Source organism: Anser brachyrhynchus, assembly GCF_964034855.1.
Source record: "Anser brachyrhynchus genome assembly, chromosome: 2".
Lineage (NCBI taxonomy): Eukaryota > Metazoa > Chordata > Aves > Anseriformes > Anatidae > Anser > Anser brachyrhynchus.
Window position 1 is genome coordinate 131,762,656 of NC_137695.1, and position 14,279 is coordinate 131,776,934.

General features: G+C 38.6%; 1 protein-coding gene across 3 annotated transcripts; it reads right to left on the reverse strand.

Moving 5' to 3' along the window:
- Window positions 1–1,414: 1,414 nt before the first annotated feature.
- Window positions 1,415–13,591, reverse strand: IMPA1 (inositol monophosphatase 1). 3 transcript variants are annotated; one of them, XM_080578750.1, is made up of 9 exons: window positions 13,456–13,591; window positions 11,703–11,784; window positions 10,420–10,553; window positions 8,961–9,065; window positions 7,639–7,684; window positions 7,386–7,494; window positions 6,519–6,627; window positions 4,875–5,026; window positions 1,415–4,475 (listed from the first exon to the last, which is right to left on the reverse strand). In XM_080578750.1, exons 2-9 carry the CDS (start codon window positions 11,763–11,765, stop codon window positions 4,357–4,359), a joined length of 837 nt encoding a protein of 278 aa, XP_080434876.1. In that variant the 5' UTR covers window positions 11,766–11,784; window positions 13,456–13,591; the 3' UTR covers window positions 1,415–4,356. The 3 variants fall into 3 exon arrangements, with proteins under 3 accessions (XP_080434876.1, XP_080434877.1, XP_080434878.1); XM_080578751.1 differs by lacking the exon at window positions 13,456–13,591 and adding an exon at window positions 13,335–13,355; XM_080578752.1 differs by lacking the exon at window positions 13,456–13,591 and adding an exon at window positions 13,208–13,231.
- Between the last annotated feature and the right edge of the window lie 688 nt (window positions 13,592–14,279).

Sequence of the window (14,279 nt, forward strand, 5' to 3'; positions counted from 1 at the left end):
TGTTGCAGCAGGCAGACAGCAGACAGCAGGTGCAGAGGACATTTCCGAAGCTCCTGCTGATCTGAAGCCACAGAACTGTGCGTGAAGATTGTGCAAACTGAGGAGTGATGTGACAGACTGCATTCACCGTCACTTCTGGTGCAGGACAGGCACTAGGCCAGAGGCTGAATGGATTATGTTGTCCTGGAGATGTGGCTGGCTCTGGCAGAGGCTCTTGAGGTGTCACATCACCAACAATAACCTTCTGATGCCTGGAGCTTGCACAAACAATGGAAGCCATGCCAACTGCCGTAAATCCAATGGCAATGTGCTGCTGGAGAGTTGCCTGTCAGCACTGTAACAGCAGGATCAGACTTGTGAAGCAATTACTTCACTCACAGGTAATGAATAGAGCTGAATTAGCAGCTGTGTTTGAGAGGATGGGAAGAAGTTCAGGAAAAGAAAGAGATCTCCTGTACTTAAGTTGCTTCATACTGAGTTCACGGGTTGACATTTTGTGTCTGGTCAGAGCGTCTATCTAGGTCAGCTGTAGGCATTAGACTCTGCAGAAGCTCTGTAAAACCATAGCTTTTGGTCACAGATATTAGGAATAATGATCCATATTTGATTTGTTAGTGAAGGGAAAAAAGCGATTCTCTGGAGCTGCTTAACAGGGCTGGAAAAAAGCCTGAAGCATCTTTCGCTTTGGCAACATTTTACACTGGGAAAAGCTCTGAAGGATTAGATTTACCAGAACTCCCTGCTTTGAAGAAGCAGAGAAGCTCTGTGGTTTGTCATAGACAATTGTCACAATCTCCCCTTCTACTCTGGTCTTGTGAGATGCCCACCTGGAGTGCCGTGTTCAGCTCTGGGGCCACAGTGTAAGGACATGAACATGTTGGAGCACCTCTCCTATGAAGACAGGCTGTGAGAGCTGGGGTTTACCCTAGACAAGAGAAGGCTCTGGGGAGACCTTACAGCGCCCTTCCAGTACCTAAAGGGGGCCTACAGGAAAGCTGGGGAGGGACTCTGTGTCAGGCAGTGGTGATAGGACAAGGGGAAATGGCTTTAAACGAAAAGAGGGTAGGCTTAGATTAGATATAAGGAGGAAATTCTTCACTCAGAGGCTTTTGAGGCACTGGCAAGGGTTGCCCAGAGAAGCTGTGGATGCCCCATCCCTGGAGGTGCTCAAGGCCGGGATGGATGGGGCTTTGGGCAACTTGGTCTGGTGGGAGGTGTCCCTGCCCATAGCAGGGGAGGTTGGAACCAAACGATCTTTAAAGTCCCTTCCAACCCAAACCATTCTATGATTCTATACCTGGTGACTGGCTTTCCTTTCTGATTGATATGCTCAGCAAAAGCTACCTTGTAGGTATATAACCTTATATTAAATTATATTTTTAAACGATTACCAATTTTATTAACTTTGCCACTCTTTCAGAACAAAATAGGTGCTTTATTGTTTTGCACATTCTGGGAATACCTAATATATAATATCTCAAAAGCATTTTGATTACACAGTGATCATAAGTTCTCCATGTTACTACAACTTTTGTCATAATTGCACACTAGCACAGATCTAAAAAGATAATGCCTCTACACAACTACATTCAGGTGTCCTTTCACGTGACTAAAAGAAGTGGTCACATTAGATGAAGACTTATTTGAGAGAATTACACTTTACTGAAGTAGCAAACAGGGATTTCTGATCCCCCGTAAGGGAGATTGAAATTAAAAAGAAAGCAGACAATTCATAAAAGTTGACATTTATGGAGTCCACAAATAAATAAATAGATTACCCTGGTCTTCAATGTGATCAGAGTGAGAAAGCAAAGATGGAAAATGGCACTTAAAAAATTCTCCCTCAAAGAGCATTAGGAAAGCTAATGATGAGAAAGCGACATGCTTCAACCAGCTGAGGGCCTCAGAAACAAATCATAAGCAAGGTATTCGCAAAGTTTTGAGCTCTGAGGACTGACATCATTACTGTTATCTCATGGGAAGATGTTGGAATAGTCTCCCTAAAAACCTAGTGCAGGTATATACCCAACCCCACTTCTGTAAAAGCTCCACAGCTTATGATCTTTGTGTATCAGAGCCTAAGAAGAGAAAGTGTTCAATTCAGAGAAAGCTTTAAGCCCACAAGACCAGCTTGTTGGGACCCTGCACTAAACTACAAGTCATACTTTTCTTCCTAGTAGCTGGTATGGTGCTGTGTCCTGGATTTCAGAAGAGAACGCTGATAACAACCTGATCTTTTAGTTGTTGCTGAGCAGTGCTTACACAGACCCAAGGACTGTTTGGCTTCTCACACTGCCCTGCCAGTGAGGAGGCTGGGGGTGCACGAGGAGCTGGGAGGGGACACAGCCAGGGCAGCTGACCCAAACTGGCCACAGGGGTGTCCCATAACATATGAACATGCTGAACAATGAAACCGAGAATGAGGGCCACTGCTTAGGTTCTAATAGGGCATCAGTCAGCAGGTGGATAACAACTGCATTACACATCAGTTGTTCAGTGCATTTCTTTACCATGATTATTTTCCCTTCCTTTGTTGTTCTAGTGAACTGACTTTATTCCAACACATAAGTTCTACTCTTTTACTTCTCAATTCTCTCCCCAACCCCCATGTGAGCAAATAGCTGTATGGGGCTTAGCTGCTTGCTGGGTTAAACCACATCACCACCTCATTTTTTTTCTCATTTATTTTTTTTAAGGTATGCCTCCATTTCACAAATTATTAGTTTAAAAAATAAGTTCTGCAGGATTTGCTCTACCACAGAAACGGTATAATAAACATACTTCAAGAAATAATGATGATCCCACATCATTTACAGCAATGGTTACAGTGAAATGTTCAAGCAGTTCCTTTCCTTGTCAAATAGGTGCTTTTAAAAGTAAAATTAAGGTGTGTTTTTTTTGACAAGACCTTCAAGTATCAGGCAATTGCTGATCTCATTCATATTAATAAATTGGCATTAGATACTATTTCAAATTAAATATTTCTGCAAAATGTGCAAGAAAAAAATCAACACATATAGGAGACTCAAATTTACAATAATAGAGCCGTTGGACAAGAAGAGAACATCATTTTCCAAAATAAAAATAGTGGGACAGCAGTACAAAATGCCAGGTTTTCTAAAACATTGCTGTGATTTCACTGGACCATCACTATAAGATAATTTTCTTTTGGAAACCTCAGACACAAAAATCAGTCTAAAAATTGAGCTAAGTTAAATAATTTTTAAAGTGCATTAAATAACCAGTAGACTGATATTTTTAAATACAAAAATGAGAAGAATCAGTTTTAGAAGTTTAGAACAATGAACATAAAGTATTAAATTACTAACACCTCTAGATTTATAAACACTTTAGGTTTATATACACTACTTTTGTGCCTGTACACAATGGAAACCTGATACTGCTTGGTCGCTGCTTTTACAACTTACAAAAAGATGTAAAAAACCTGGACTATTGGCTTACTTTTTGCCAGATGAGTTGCTGCAAATTCTCTTGAACTTTAAGGATTCCTTAGGTTTTTAAACTCATTCATCCATGGAGAAACCCAAACAAGAATAATGACTGTTATAACTGCCAAGAATGAGCTGATTTCAAAGGACAAAAGCAAATCATACTTCATCGTAATTTGGAGGAAGTCCATTTGTCGAGAGGAGATGTGCTCTGAACTTATTCCTGGGAGAATCATGTGTTTTTCGGCACAATATTATTTTTCCAACTGTAATGAATTTGCAAGTATACTGGCCACATACGAGGCAGAAAAATATATTGCATTTATCTACCATAAGAAAGGTAGAACAATGACGACTAAAACAAAGACAGGCAACAAAGGCTTTAAATTAGAGTCAAAACTACACGCAACTAAAAAGGTCTGGAAATGCGTGAACTACCTCTAGAAAATACATAACACTGATAACACTGAAGAAAGCAACAAACAGGAGAAGGAGGGATAGAGACTGGAAAACAGTACTGCCTTGATCTTTTCGGGTTCGGGGTCAGGTGTCATTACGTGGTGTTTAGCCAGTGAATTTTGTTTTGCCACTTATGGAACTATACATCGAAGCGTCTCTTGCTATGTCTTCCAGTGTAGTATAAAACTTAAAGCTACAATTTTCATCTATATGTTTCTTTTCATAACTCTATGTGTGATTGTGATGTGAAACAGAATACCTAGAAGTAAAAGCTTACTTAGATGTTGGTCCAATCTCAAAACACTACTTCACAGTCACATCATGAACTACCAGTACTGAAAGACTACCGTCTATTTATCTACCTTTTTATCAGGTTTAAGGTGTAGAACAGCCACCACATAACAAAGACAACCATTGCATAATTACATTTAAGGCATAGTTTTGGTATTCAATTAGTTGCATCATCCCTTTTCAGAGAAATTATTTGAAGTGCTTTGGCTATTCTCTCAGCAATAGCTCGACTACTTGCTGCAATTATTCTTCGAGACATCAAGTCAAACGGTCCACCTAAAAATAAGAACAAGCAAAATAACTATCTTATGGCTGGAGAAAAATTAGAAATTGTTAAGAAAATAAGCATTAAAAAAAAATGTAAATGATTCAGGACCAAGTTCTGCTCCTGGATAAAAATGCATTTAACTCTACAGATACAGCATATGAACTATATTTAAATTTTCTTCAGTGTATGTTTACTGCCTTTTTCTTCCAAGTACTTAGCCAAGAGGGTAAAAGGTTGCATTGCAGATTAAGAAAATTAAATTGACTCTCTCTATTAACTGGATGAGAACTCTGTTCAGTAGTGGTAACTCAGAGGATTGAAAAACCTCTCTGCCATTTCAGCTATCTTTTGCTCCAAATTAGCTATTTAAAAGGATGACAGTGTATCATGCATTCCCCTGTATTTACCTGATACATCTAGGAGCACACCACCTGCTTCAGTAATAATGATTCCAGCCCCTGCCATATCCCAGCAGTGAATCCCCATTTCATAATAGGCATCAGCTCCACCCGTTGCCACAAGGCACATGTTCACAGCTGCTGTACCAACAGCTCTAATCCTAAAGGAAACATAGTTGGTTTTTAGTTGAGAACAGTTTGTAAGAAAGTCACAATGTCTGTGTACACAGCACAGAGAACACAAAAGCATCATACGCAAATGAATTGAGATAGAGAAACCACGATGGAATGCTGCAGTGAAGCAAGTATGTGCAACTAAATTACCAATTATTTTTTTCCACAGAGCTTGAACAGCTCTGTGAGTATAGAAAATTTCCAGAAATAACATTTATAAATTTCATTAAATAATTTGGTTTAGAGTGAAAATAAATCTTGAATAATTTCTTAACCTAAAAAAAATACTATGGAAGATACCTACCCATGAAACAGTAAGAGATATTATACTTTACTTTTTGAATACATGAATTCAAGTAGAGCGTATATTGTTCTCAAACTGCAAAAGCAGTTACTTCAGTTTTTCTGGAGATGCTCAGTAAGCATCTCTGACTTGCAAAATACACTAACAGCAGTAATCACAAAAAATAAATTACATCGTATAAATTCAGTCTGGATAGCGATCAAAGCATTTTTGCTGTTCCAAATACCAATTTCTTTTGGAAATGTTGATGTAATTAATAACTGGCTTGTACAAATAATTATAATTTAATTACCAGTAAAATTTACGTTAAAATCTAACTGTACAGCTTCTTGCTGCAACTTGCTAAGCAACTTAAATTGACTTTAATCTATTTACTCTTTAGAAGTAAAATACCAAAGTTGAACTGAAAACACACCTAAAATATATTCCCTACTTACAATTTAGCATATATTCTTTAATGACATCAGAAAGCTTTCTGAAAGTACAAAGCATCCAAATGTTAGATGTCAAAACAAGAATCCTGAGAATCTCAGCATAAAACTACAATTGCTTTTAGATTAGAAATGAGAGTAGAAATGTTGTTGAACAACAGAAAACTGTCTACTGAAACCACCTTTATATAAAATAATTTGTGGAAATATAGGCTTCAGCTTATCCGTAAAAGAGCAAACGGAATACAATGAAGTAAGACCAGTTTGTAGCTAATTCAAATTACTTCAACAAATTCAAAAAATTGGTACAGCACTGAAAGAGAAAAGGGAGATCTACTTTTGTCTTCTATATTAAAAAATTCAAAAATGACTATCATTACTACAGGGAAGGGGAACTAGAACTTAATACAGCTGCTTTAATCTAACAGCTGCTCCAGTTTTACTCCATGTCTTTCTCAAGAGAATGCGTAGAATTTTTTTTAACCTAAAAAATACAATACTTTTTACTCCTACAAACCCAAACATGCTTCAATTCTCACTACTATCTGATTGTTAGGGTTTTCTTATCTATGTCCCAGCCTGAAAAAAGTTGCAACACACTTGGATAGTTTCTCTGCAGAAGCTACTAGACAATAACATTTAGATCACATTTCACTTTTATGTTATATGGAATGTAACTGACCCATCCTAAAAATGCCAGTATATAGCACTATCAGTAAAGATCAAAAATAAACAGTATCTTACCCATGAATAGGAATACTGAGAAGTCTTTCCATGTTAGAAAGAATTATTTTTATAGTCTCTGGATCACGATTAGATCCCAATTCTGTTACTAAAAGGGATTTTGTGATGTCTGGAAAAGAAATAAAACCTCACTTTTCCAACAGTACAACTTAGATACCTAATTACAGTTATTATGCAAGTTAAATTTGAACAGAGTTTACCTCATTGCTCTCTTATACAACTAAATAACAGTAAGGTATTTTAGTGTTAATATTCCATATTCTGGACGTAAGTATCTTTTCTTGCAGGGACAATGGCAGGATAAAATAAAATAAAGCCAACAAAGCTTGAGATTGTTCAACTGAGTATATCCATTAATTTATGTCACTTACTGAATTAAATTCTACTGCTAGAAAAATTGTAACAGTTTTCAGATTTTTAAAAGCCTCCCATTTTACATGTGGATTTTGTTTTGCATAGGGTATAGCATACTAGAGTGATACTGGTTTACACCCATGCTAGTTCACACCTGGAAGAAGTCAAATTTTTTTTTGATAGATTTGTTACAGTTTCTAAAGAACAAATGCAAAGGGATTACAGATATACAGGGAATAAAATTAATAATAATAAAAAAAACACACAGACACACAAGGAATAAAATCTTCAACTGCTGAGTGCTGATCTTGCAAAGATCATAAGCACATTAAATGCGTAAAAGAGAACATAAAAGCCGTTTCTCAAACCTGAACAACCCATAGTCATAAAAGCCTACCTTTGCAAAGAAAAACATGGATATATTCAAGTTTTTTAGCACAAGTCCAAAAGTGTGGACGCATCACTTTCAAAATAAGTTGAATGATTATAAAAAAACTACTTTGTTCCACTTACCTTCTTGGCCTGATACTTGCAGTTTCTGACCATTGCAAAATGCACCTTTTCCTTTTCTGGCAGTATACATCTTGTCTTCTACACAACTATACACAATTCCAAACTCTATCTGCAAAATAAAGATACCTTAAGGTTGGTGTTTTTTTCCCCTCTTTTCTTCCTATTTACTATGAGAATACAAACCTTAGTAATAACTAAAAATAATAAATTATTCGGTTTTGTTTGATCAGATAAAAAGTAATAAAAAGTATACCTTTTTGTTTACAACAAAGCCAATTGAAACTGCCACAAATGGAAACCTACAAAACAAAACATTTCACTAATTTATAGTGAGATACTATACTTCTTTAATTACCATGCTTATGCTTAACAAAAACGATGTTCACTTAAATGTAACATATTTGAAAAAGAAACACGAGAAACGTAAGAAATATTGATTTTCTGGGATTTGCACCATTTACTACAAAAATAGACCCAACAACACTATTTACGACTGCAAATACCAACTTTCCACCCACTGAAGTTAGGCATGTTACATCTGGGCTTAGGGACTGTCACTATTTTACAGCCAAAGAACACAAGGAAGCCTCTATGCTACTAACCGTTGTTTTCAGAGGGAACAAACTGTCTGGCCAAACTGGTTTCATCAGAATAAGCAAGTCATCTCCCCTTCCTCCCCCCTCCATCAAAGCAATACAGAAGATATTGAAATGCGAAGGGAGAATGCAGAAAGAAGAGGGAAGGCGGTACAAGTGTATACAACATATTGGGCTGCATCCCAGTTTTGCTAAGTCTTTTAACGATCAACCAATTTTTTAATTTTATTTTATTTTACAATTTACAGTTATAAAGAATTTGCTTTAATTAACCTCTGCAAAAATTACAGACTTAAGTTCTTTTCTTGCAGCTTTTTAAACATGTTATTTAGCAGGATTCAAGAGCTGTTTAAAGTTGTGGCCCACATAGTAACAGTCATTTCAAAACTAGAATAAAGTGTGTTCAGAAAAGCTCACCGGTGCCAAAATTTATCATGTTTCAAAGATGAGGGAATAGGCAATTGTCATTACCCTGAAAGTACCATCATCACCCTGATGAAAAATACCACTAGGCAGTCACTGGTGGTAATTCTGCTTTCTTTCATGGCAGCAGATCATAGATCTCAGTGAATTTGAGATGTGTTAGAAATCAGCACTGGGAGCTGTTAGTGCCTTTCACCAAAACCTCTCTGAAGACGTAACTCAGAATTCTGATTCATGCTGCTTTACTTTTAAAAATCTGTCCATTTATCTTCGGCACCTGTGCCAGCACAGTACAGGCCTCACATGGAATTTCTGCTCTTGGTTACAGTGAGACTACCATAATCGTTACAGAATTACAAAGATGATAATGAGAGGTTTGCCCAATGTCTCTCAGTAAATTCCAACAGTTTGTAACCATTAACAGTTGCACAGTATCTCTTTTAAAACTATTTAGAAGTGAAAAAGCCTTACTTCCCTGAAATTGAAGAAAGAAAACAGTTTATCAGTTAAGCAGCTAACGTATCTTAAGCAGCTAACATAAAAAAGACAGGTAAACCTGTGTACGAAGTTGGTAGTTCCATCAATAGGGTCTATAATCCATGTGGGGTTATCTGTTAAAATGCTGCCCTCCCCAGCAGCAACAGATTCTTCTCCGATGAAGCTGAAGTAGCAAATTCATTAAAAAGATACAAAGAAATTGTTTTAAAAGTCTGAATCACAGTATTGTCCTTGAAATTAAAATTCTTAAAGTGAGATGGAGGTTTTTGCATCATCAGTGCAATATGTAAGAAGTTGAGAAATGCAGAACTTAGCTGGAATGCACCAACTGCACCTGACCAAGCTTGCATTGAAATTTGTAATGTCAGAAATTAACCCCAAATATGGGGAAATAAACATTATGTTTTAATATCCCTTACCAGAATTTACCATTAAGAACACTAAAGTTTTCATATTTTTTCCAGTAACGACATCATTCATTTTTGGCTCGAATACTTGCATCTATTTATACCTCTCAGTTTATTTGTACCATGAAGCATGGGTTTTTGCCTGTATTTTAACTGAAGAAAGCTACTGTGGTCAGGTACTGTTGGTTAGACCGCTGCTGTAACTGCTAGTCTGATTTCAACCCAAATACAACAGAAAGTTATAAAGTCTCAGAACTGTTTATTTTTACAAGTGCTATGAAAAAAGGTAACTTGGTAAAGGTATGAATTCCAAATCAGAGCTCTTCCTGAACAAGGGCATAGTGCACAATCAAACTAAAATATTTTAAAACGTTTATGAATGTCATAGAAGTTTATTTCATGGTCATTATGCACATCTGTATGTCTACACTGATTTGGTCAGGTTACTGACATCTTTCATCACTTTAGTTCTTCTAGCCCTACACATATTATGTTTCACATATACTGCTACATTAAGAAAATGTCCAGGAAAATGCAAGAAAAAATACCAAGTCTGGTTAAAAAAATAATATGGAAATTAGTATTTTGTAGAACAGACTCCCAGTTACGCAGAATCAGAAGAGCCTGCCTTCTTTCAGGGACACTTGATGTTCTTACGCTGTATGAGATTCGCCAGAGGTACACCCAGTACCACGGAAGCCGTCCAGCTTAGACAGTGAATGCATGCTAGTTTCAACAACAAACAAGAAATTCGGTACCCTGGGGCCACCCTTGATTCTCCAACATAAACGATCAAGAAGTTATTTACAGCTGGCTCAGTCTGAAGTGTCTTTCAGCATGAGCCTTGAGCAGGACTAAACGAGACTCCGTGGAGGCCCTGTTTTGTTACTACAGCTCTCTAACTTAATGATAAAATTAGTGAGCAATTAATTTAGAAGAATTTGGGAAAAACTACTTCTTTAAAACACTCAATATACTAAGACTAAGGGAGATTTCTATAATTTTCCAGCATGAAATGAAATGATAATGAAATTTTACCAAGCAAAGTCTAAGTTTTCCATTTTGTCACCTCTTCAACTCTAACAAAAGTGTACTGATGAGAAGCCGTACCTGTGAGAAGGATACTTTTCTTTTATCAAAGAAATAATGAAGCTTTCTACTTTTTGATCAGTTTCAGTCACTAGATCTACAGGTGAACTTTTAGTCATAATGGATTTTTCTTCTTTGAGTGCTCCACAGATTATCTGTTAACAAAATGGGGAGAAGGAAAAAAAAAAAAAAAGCTTTCTTCATTAACAGTACGGAAAATTAGTTTTCACAAGAATTTAAGCATCATTTTTACCGTAACATTCTATACTACACATACAAAACACAAACAGTGACAAAACCTGGATTTAATTGCAGGAGCTGAGACTCATCATTGCATTTTTCTCCAGTCCCTATTCTGCACAAACTTTTACATGACCTTTACAATGGTACATGAAATTGAGCTTTATTTTGTTAGGACAAGTGGTGAATTTACAAACTTAAGTACCACAGTGTTGAATGAAACACTTAGGACTGAGCTTACATCATGCATTTTTAACTAGGCCTTGCATTTACGATCTTAAAATTGTCAGAATCAGCTTGAATAAGTATCCATGCCTCACAGCCCAGAAAATTATTTTACTGTAACTTAGGAAGTTTTTCTGGAGGAAGACTTTAATGGGACAATGTTCTGCAGAGTTTACACCTGCAGGGGACAGAATTAATATATGTGTCATCTTCTCTGGCTGCAAAGAGATGAACCAAACAGAACCACCACGAATAACTGAACATTTGCTAACCACTCTTACGACAAGGGTCTGTTGAAATGTGCAAGCTTTTTCTTGTTCTAAGCCATCTTAGATTGAGAAACAGTACAGTACTACCACCATAAGAGATACTTCTTTCTTGCAGATGCAAAGCAGTCTTCATAAAGAGAAAACAATATGGTATCTTGTGCCAACAGAACAAGACACTGCTGTGTAGAGTTGACCGAGGTGCTCACAAAAAAGACTGTCAACAGCTTTTAGGTGCTCAAAAAGTAAGGGGGACAGGTATGGCTTAAGGGAAAAAACAGATGCTCTTTTTTTTTTTAAATATGTATTTAAGAAATAAAAGATACTCCTTAGTCTTTATCAGACTCTGGTCCAAAGGAAGATGCAAAGTTGTCTTCTTGAATTAACCAAGCTGAAAACATGAAAGATAATCTTGAACTTGAATATCATTGAACAATTGTGCTTTTTTTTTTTTAAAAAAAAAAACAAAACAACAAACTCCTCAGAAGAATATCTCAACAACAAAGCTCACTCAAAAGCTACATACATAGCTTCAATAAATAACATTGGTAGTTATACATAGTTTGTCCTTACCTCCCCAGCTTTTCTTGCTAAAGTAACTGCATAATCCATACATTCTTGCCAAGGATCCGCCATATTTTCCTTGATGGATAGCCTACCAAAAAGACGTATTTACACAAAAATTAGTATGACTTTAAATATATATATATATTTTTTTTTTAATAAATTCCACTTCTTTTACTCCCCCTGTTCTGGACCACAATGTTTTCTCCTGACTGGAATACAGAAGTCTGTTCTAGTCTTTACCCTAGAAAAATTAATTTCAAAAGTATGAAAACTTTTGTCTAAGTTACACGGCATTTTCTACGCTTTGTGATTATAAAGGTATAACATAAAAACATTATCAAGCACAGAACCTCAGTCTCAAAAGACAGATGTATATACAGGATTCTACATTTAGATACTGACCTCAATGCATATGAATGCTTTGCAAAGTAAGTGTGGTTACAGACAAGCACATTTTTAGATACAGTATACAACCCAGGCTCTGTTTGTTTAAAAATAGAATCTTCACTGTAATTTACTACAAGACTGTTGACATACAGCTTGGTCTATTTTTAAGTATGGTTTAAATGAATTTACCTATCCTAAATTAAAAGGGAACAACCCCCCAATTTATTTTTTGATGTTTATTCTGCTATGCTTTTAGGGTTTTATTCCAAACACAAATATGAAACGGTTTCGATTCTACGTAAAAATGCAGCATCTCACAGTCATTTTAGAGTATCATCTGTATTCTCGAGTATTATTAAATAATACAAGCTACCAATACCTAATTTACGCATGTCTATTTGGCAGAAATCATGTGAAATACAAATCAGCATATCATACATTATGTCTGACACACCCGCCACAGAACCACAAGTTCATTCAGTGCCACAGCGGTATTCTGAACTTTGCAGGTTTGTTTCCTTTTTGCAACCTAGCCCTTTCGTAAGCCTTCCAGATAACTTCCTACTTGAGTGGTTTCGTCTTTGAGATGGGATGACCCGGACAACAGTTGTGTAACTCGCTGCAAACATGCTCATAAAAAACAGCACTGGGAAGTGTCAAAAAAAAAATATCAAATGGAATCGCCACGACCCATGAGCCCCCAGTACGACCATTCTGATCTAGAAGCCCTTGCTTCTTTTAGTCTTGGTCCTAAGCACCTAGAGAAGGCAAAACCAACCAAACAGACAGTTACAAAATGCGAACGGGAGGATGGTTCCACTGCATCGATAATGCACTTAAATCACACGGGGGCATTCCTGCCCGTGACAGGGGGCTGGAATTAGCTGATTTTTAAGGTCCCTTCCGAGCCGAGCCATTGCATGGCTCCACACAGCCCTCTGAGCACAGGGTCTGTCGCGACAGGCACCCTCGAGTGCCTCCACACCCAGCACCACAGCCTCATGCACCGGAGAGAAAATAGTCATTTACACGTAAAAACTTGTCAGAACAGCAAGCCCACGCACATTCTAACTAAACATCGACACTTGCAGTTACAAAAAGAAGCGTATTTTCTCCCAGCTCACTCTCGCCTCGTGACCGCTGTGTCCCGCAAGCTCAGACCCGCACGGAGGGCGGAGATGCGGCGGCGGAGCAGCCACGGGCCCCAGCAGGGCACAGGGGCACCGGCACCCAGCCGCCCCGAAGGCTCACAGGACTCCGAAGGGCTCCGAAGGGTCCCGCCAGGCCGGCAGGGCTGGAAGCGCAAAGCGCCGCTCAGCCGCAGGGGCAGCAGCGCGCCCACAAAATGGCGGCCGGGGGGCTCGGGGCTCACCTGGCCTGGCAGCGCGCCCCGAAATGGCGGCCGGGGGAGTCGGGGCTCACTGCACCTCAGAGCACCGCCGCTCCCTGTCAGCGCGCTGCCGGAGCAGCACTGCGCATGCGCGCACGGCGGAGGTGGGGCTAGTCCTGCCCCTACACGGCGGGAGCCGGGTTCTGCTGCGCATGCGCGGTGGGGAGTGGGACCTGCCCTGAGGCGGGTGTGAGGAGGGGCGCCGTGCCCGCCGCTGGGGCGGTGCGAGTCACAGCGACTGCAGAGAGCCGAGACAGCCAGCTGCCTGCGGGGCTTGTTCTCCTTCCTTACGTCTAGATTTTTCCCTAAAAGCCGTGAAACGGCCTCTTTTGCTTCCTCACTGGCTCCCCCTGCTGCCAGGTCTGGTGGTCAGGTTAACATCAGCAAACTGAAAGACCACTAGTACTGTATATTTTTAAAATACACAGTAAATACTAACTTATTTTCCAGAAAAATAGCTTTCAAACGATTTTTTTTTTAATTGCAGTTCAAAGTTTGTATATTCATGGTGACTATAATAAAAGTGGTATAGAGAGGGAAACAAAAATCATTGCTTTCCATTGTAAGGTTGAATGAACAAATCTTCAATTTTCTGTGAAGTCTTTTGACCCTGTTGTCCTTCATCACGCAAAGACAAAACACGGAGGTGTTCTCTTCATAAAATCACCGGATCATCGCAGGACGGTTTGGGTTGCAAGGGACCTTGATCTCATCTGCTTCTAACCCCCCTGCCATGGGCAGGGACACCTCCCGCCAGACCAGGTTGCCATAACGGCCCTAGTCACTTCACCTTTCCATGTTTCATC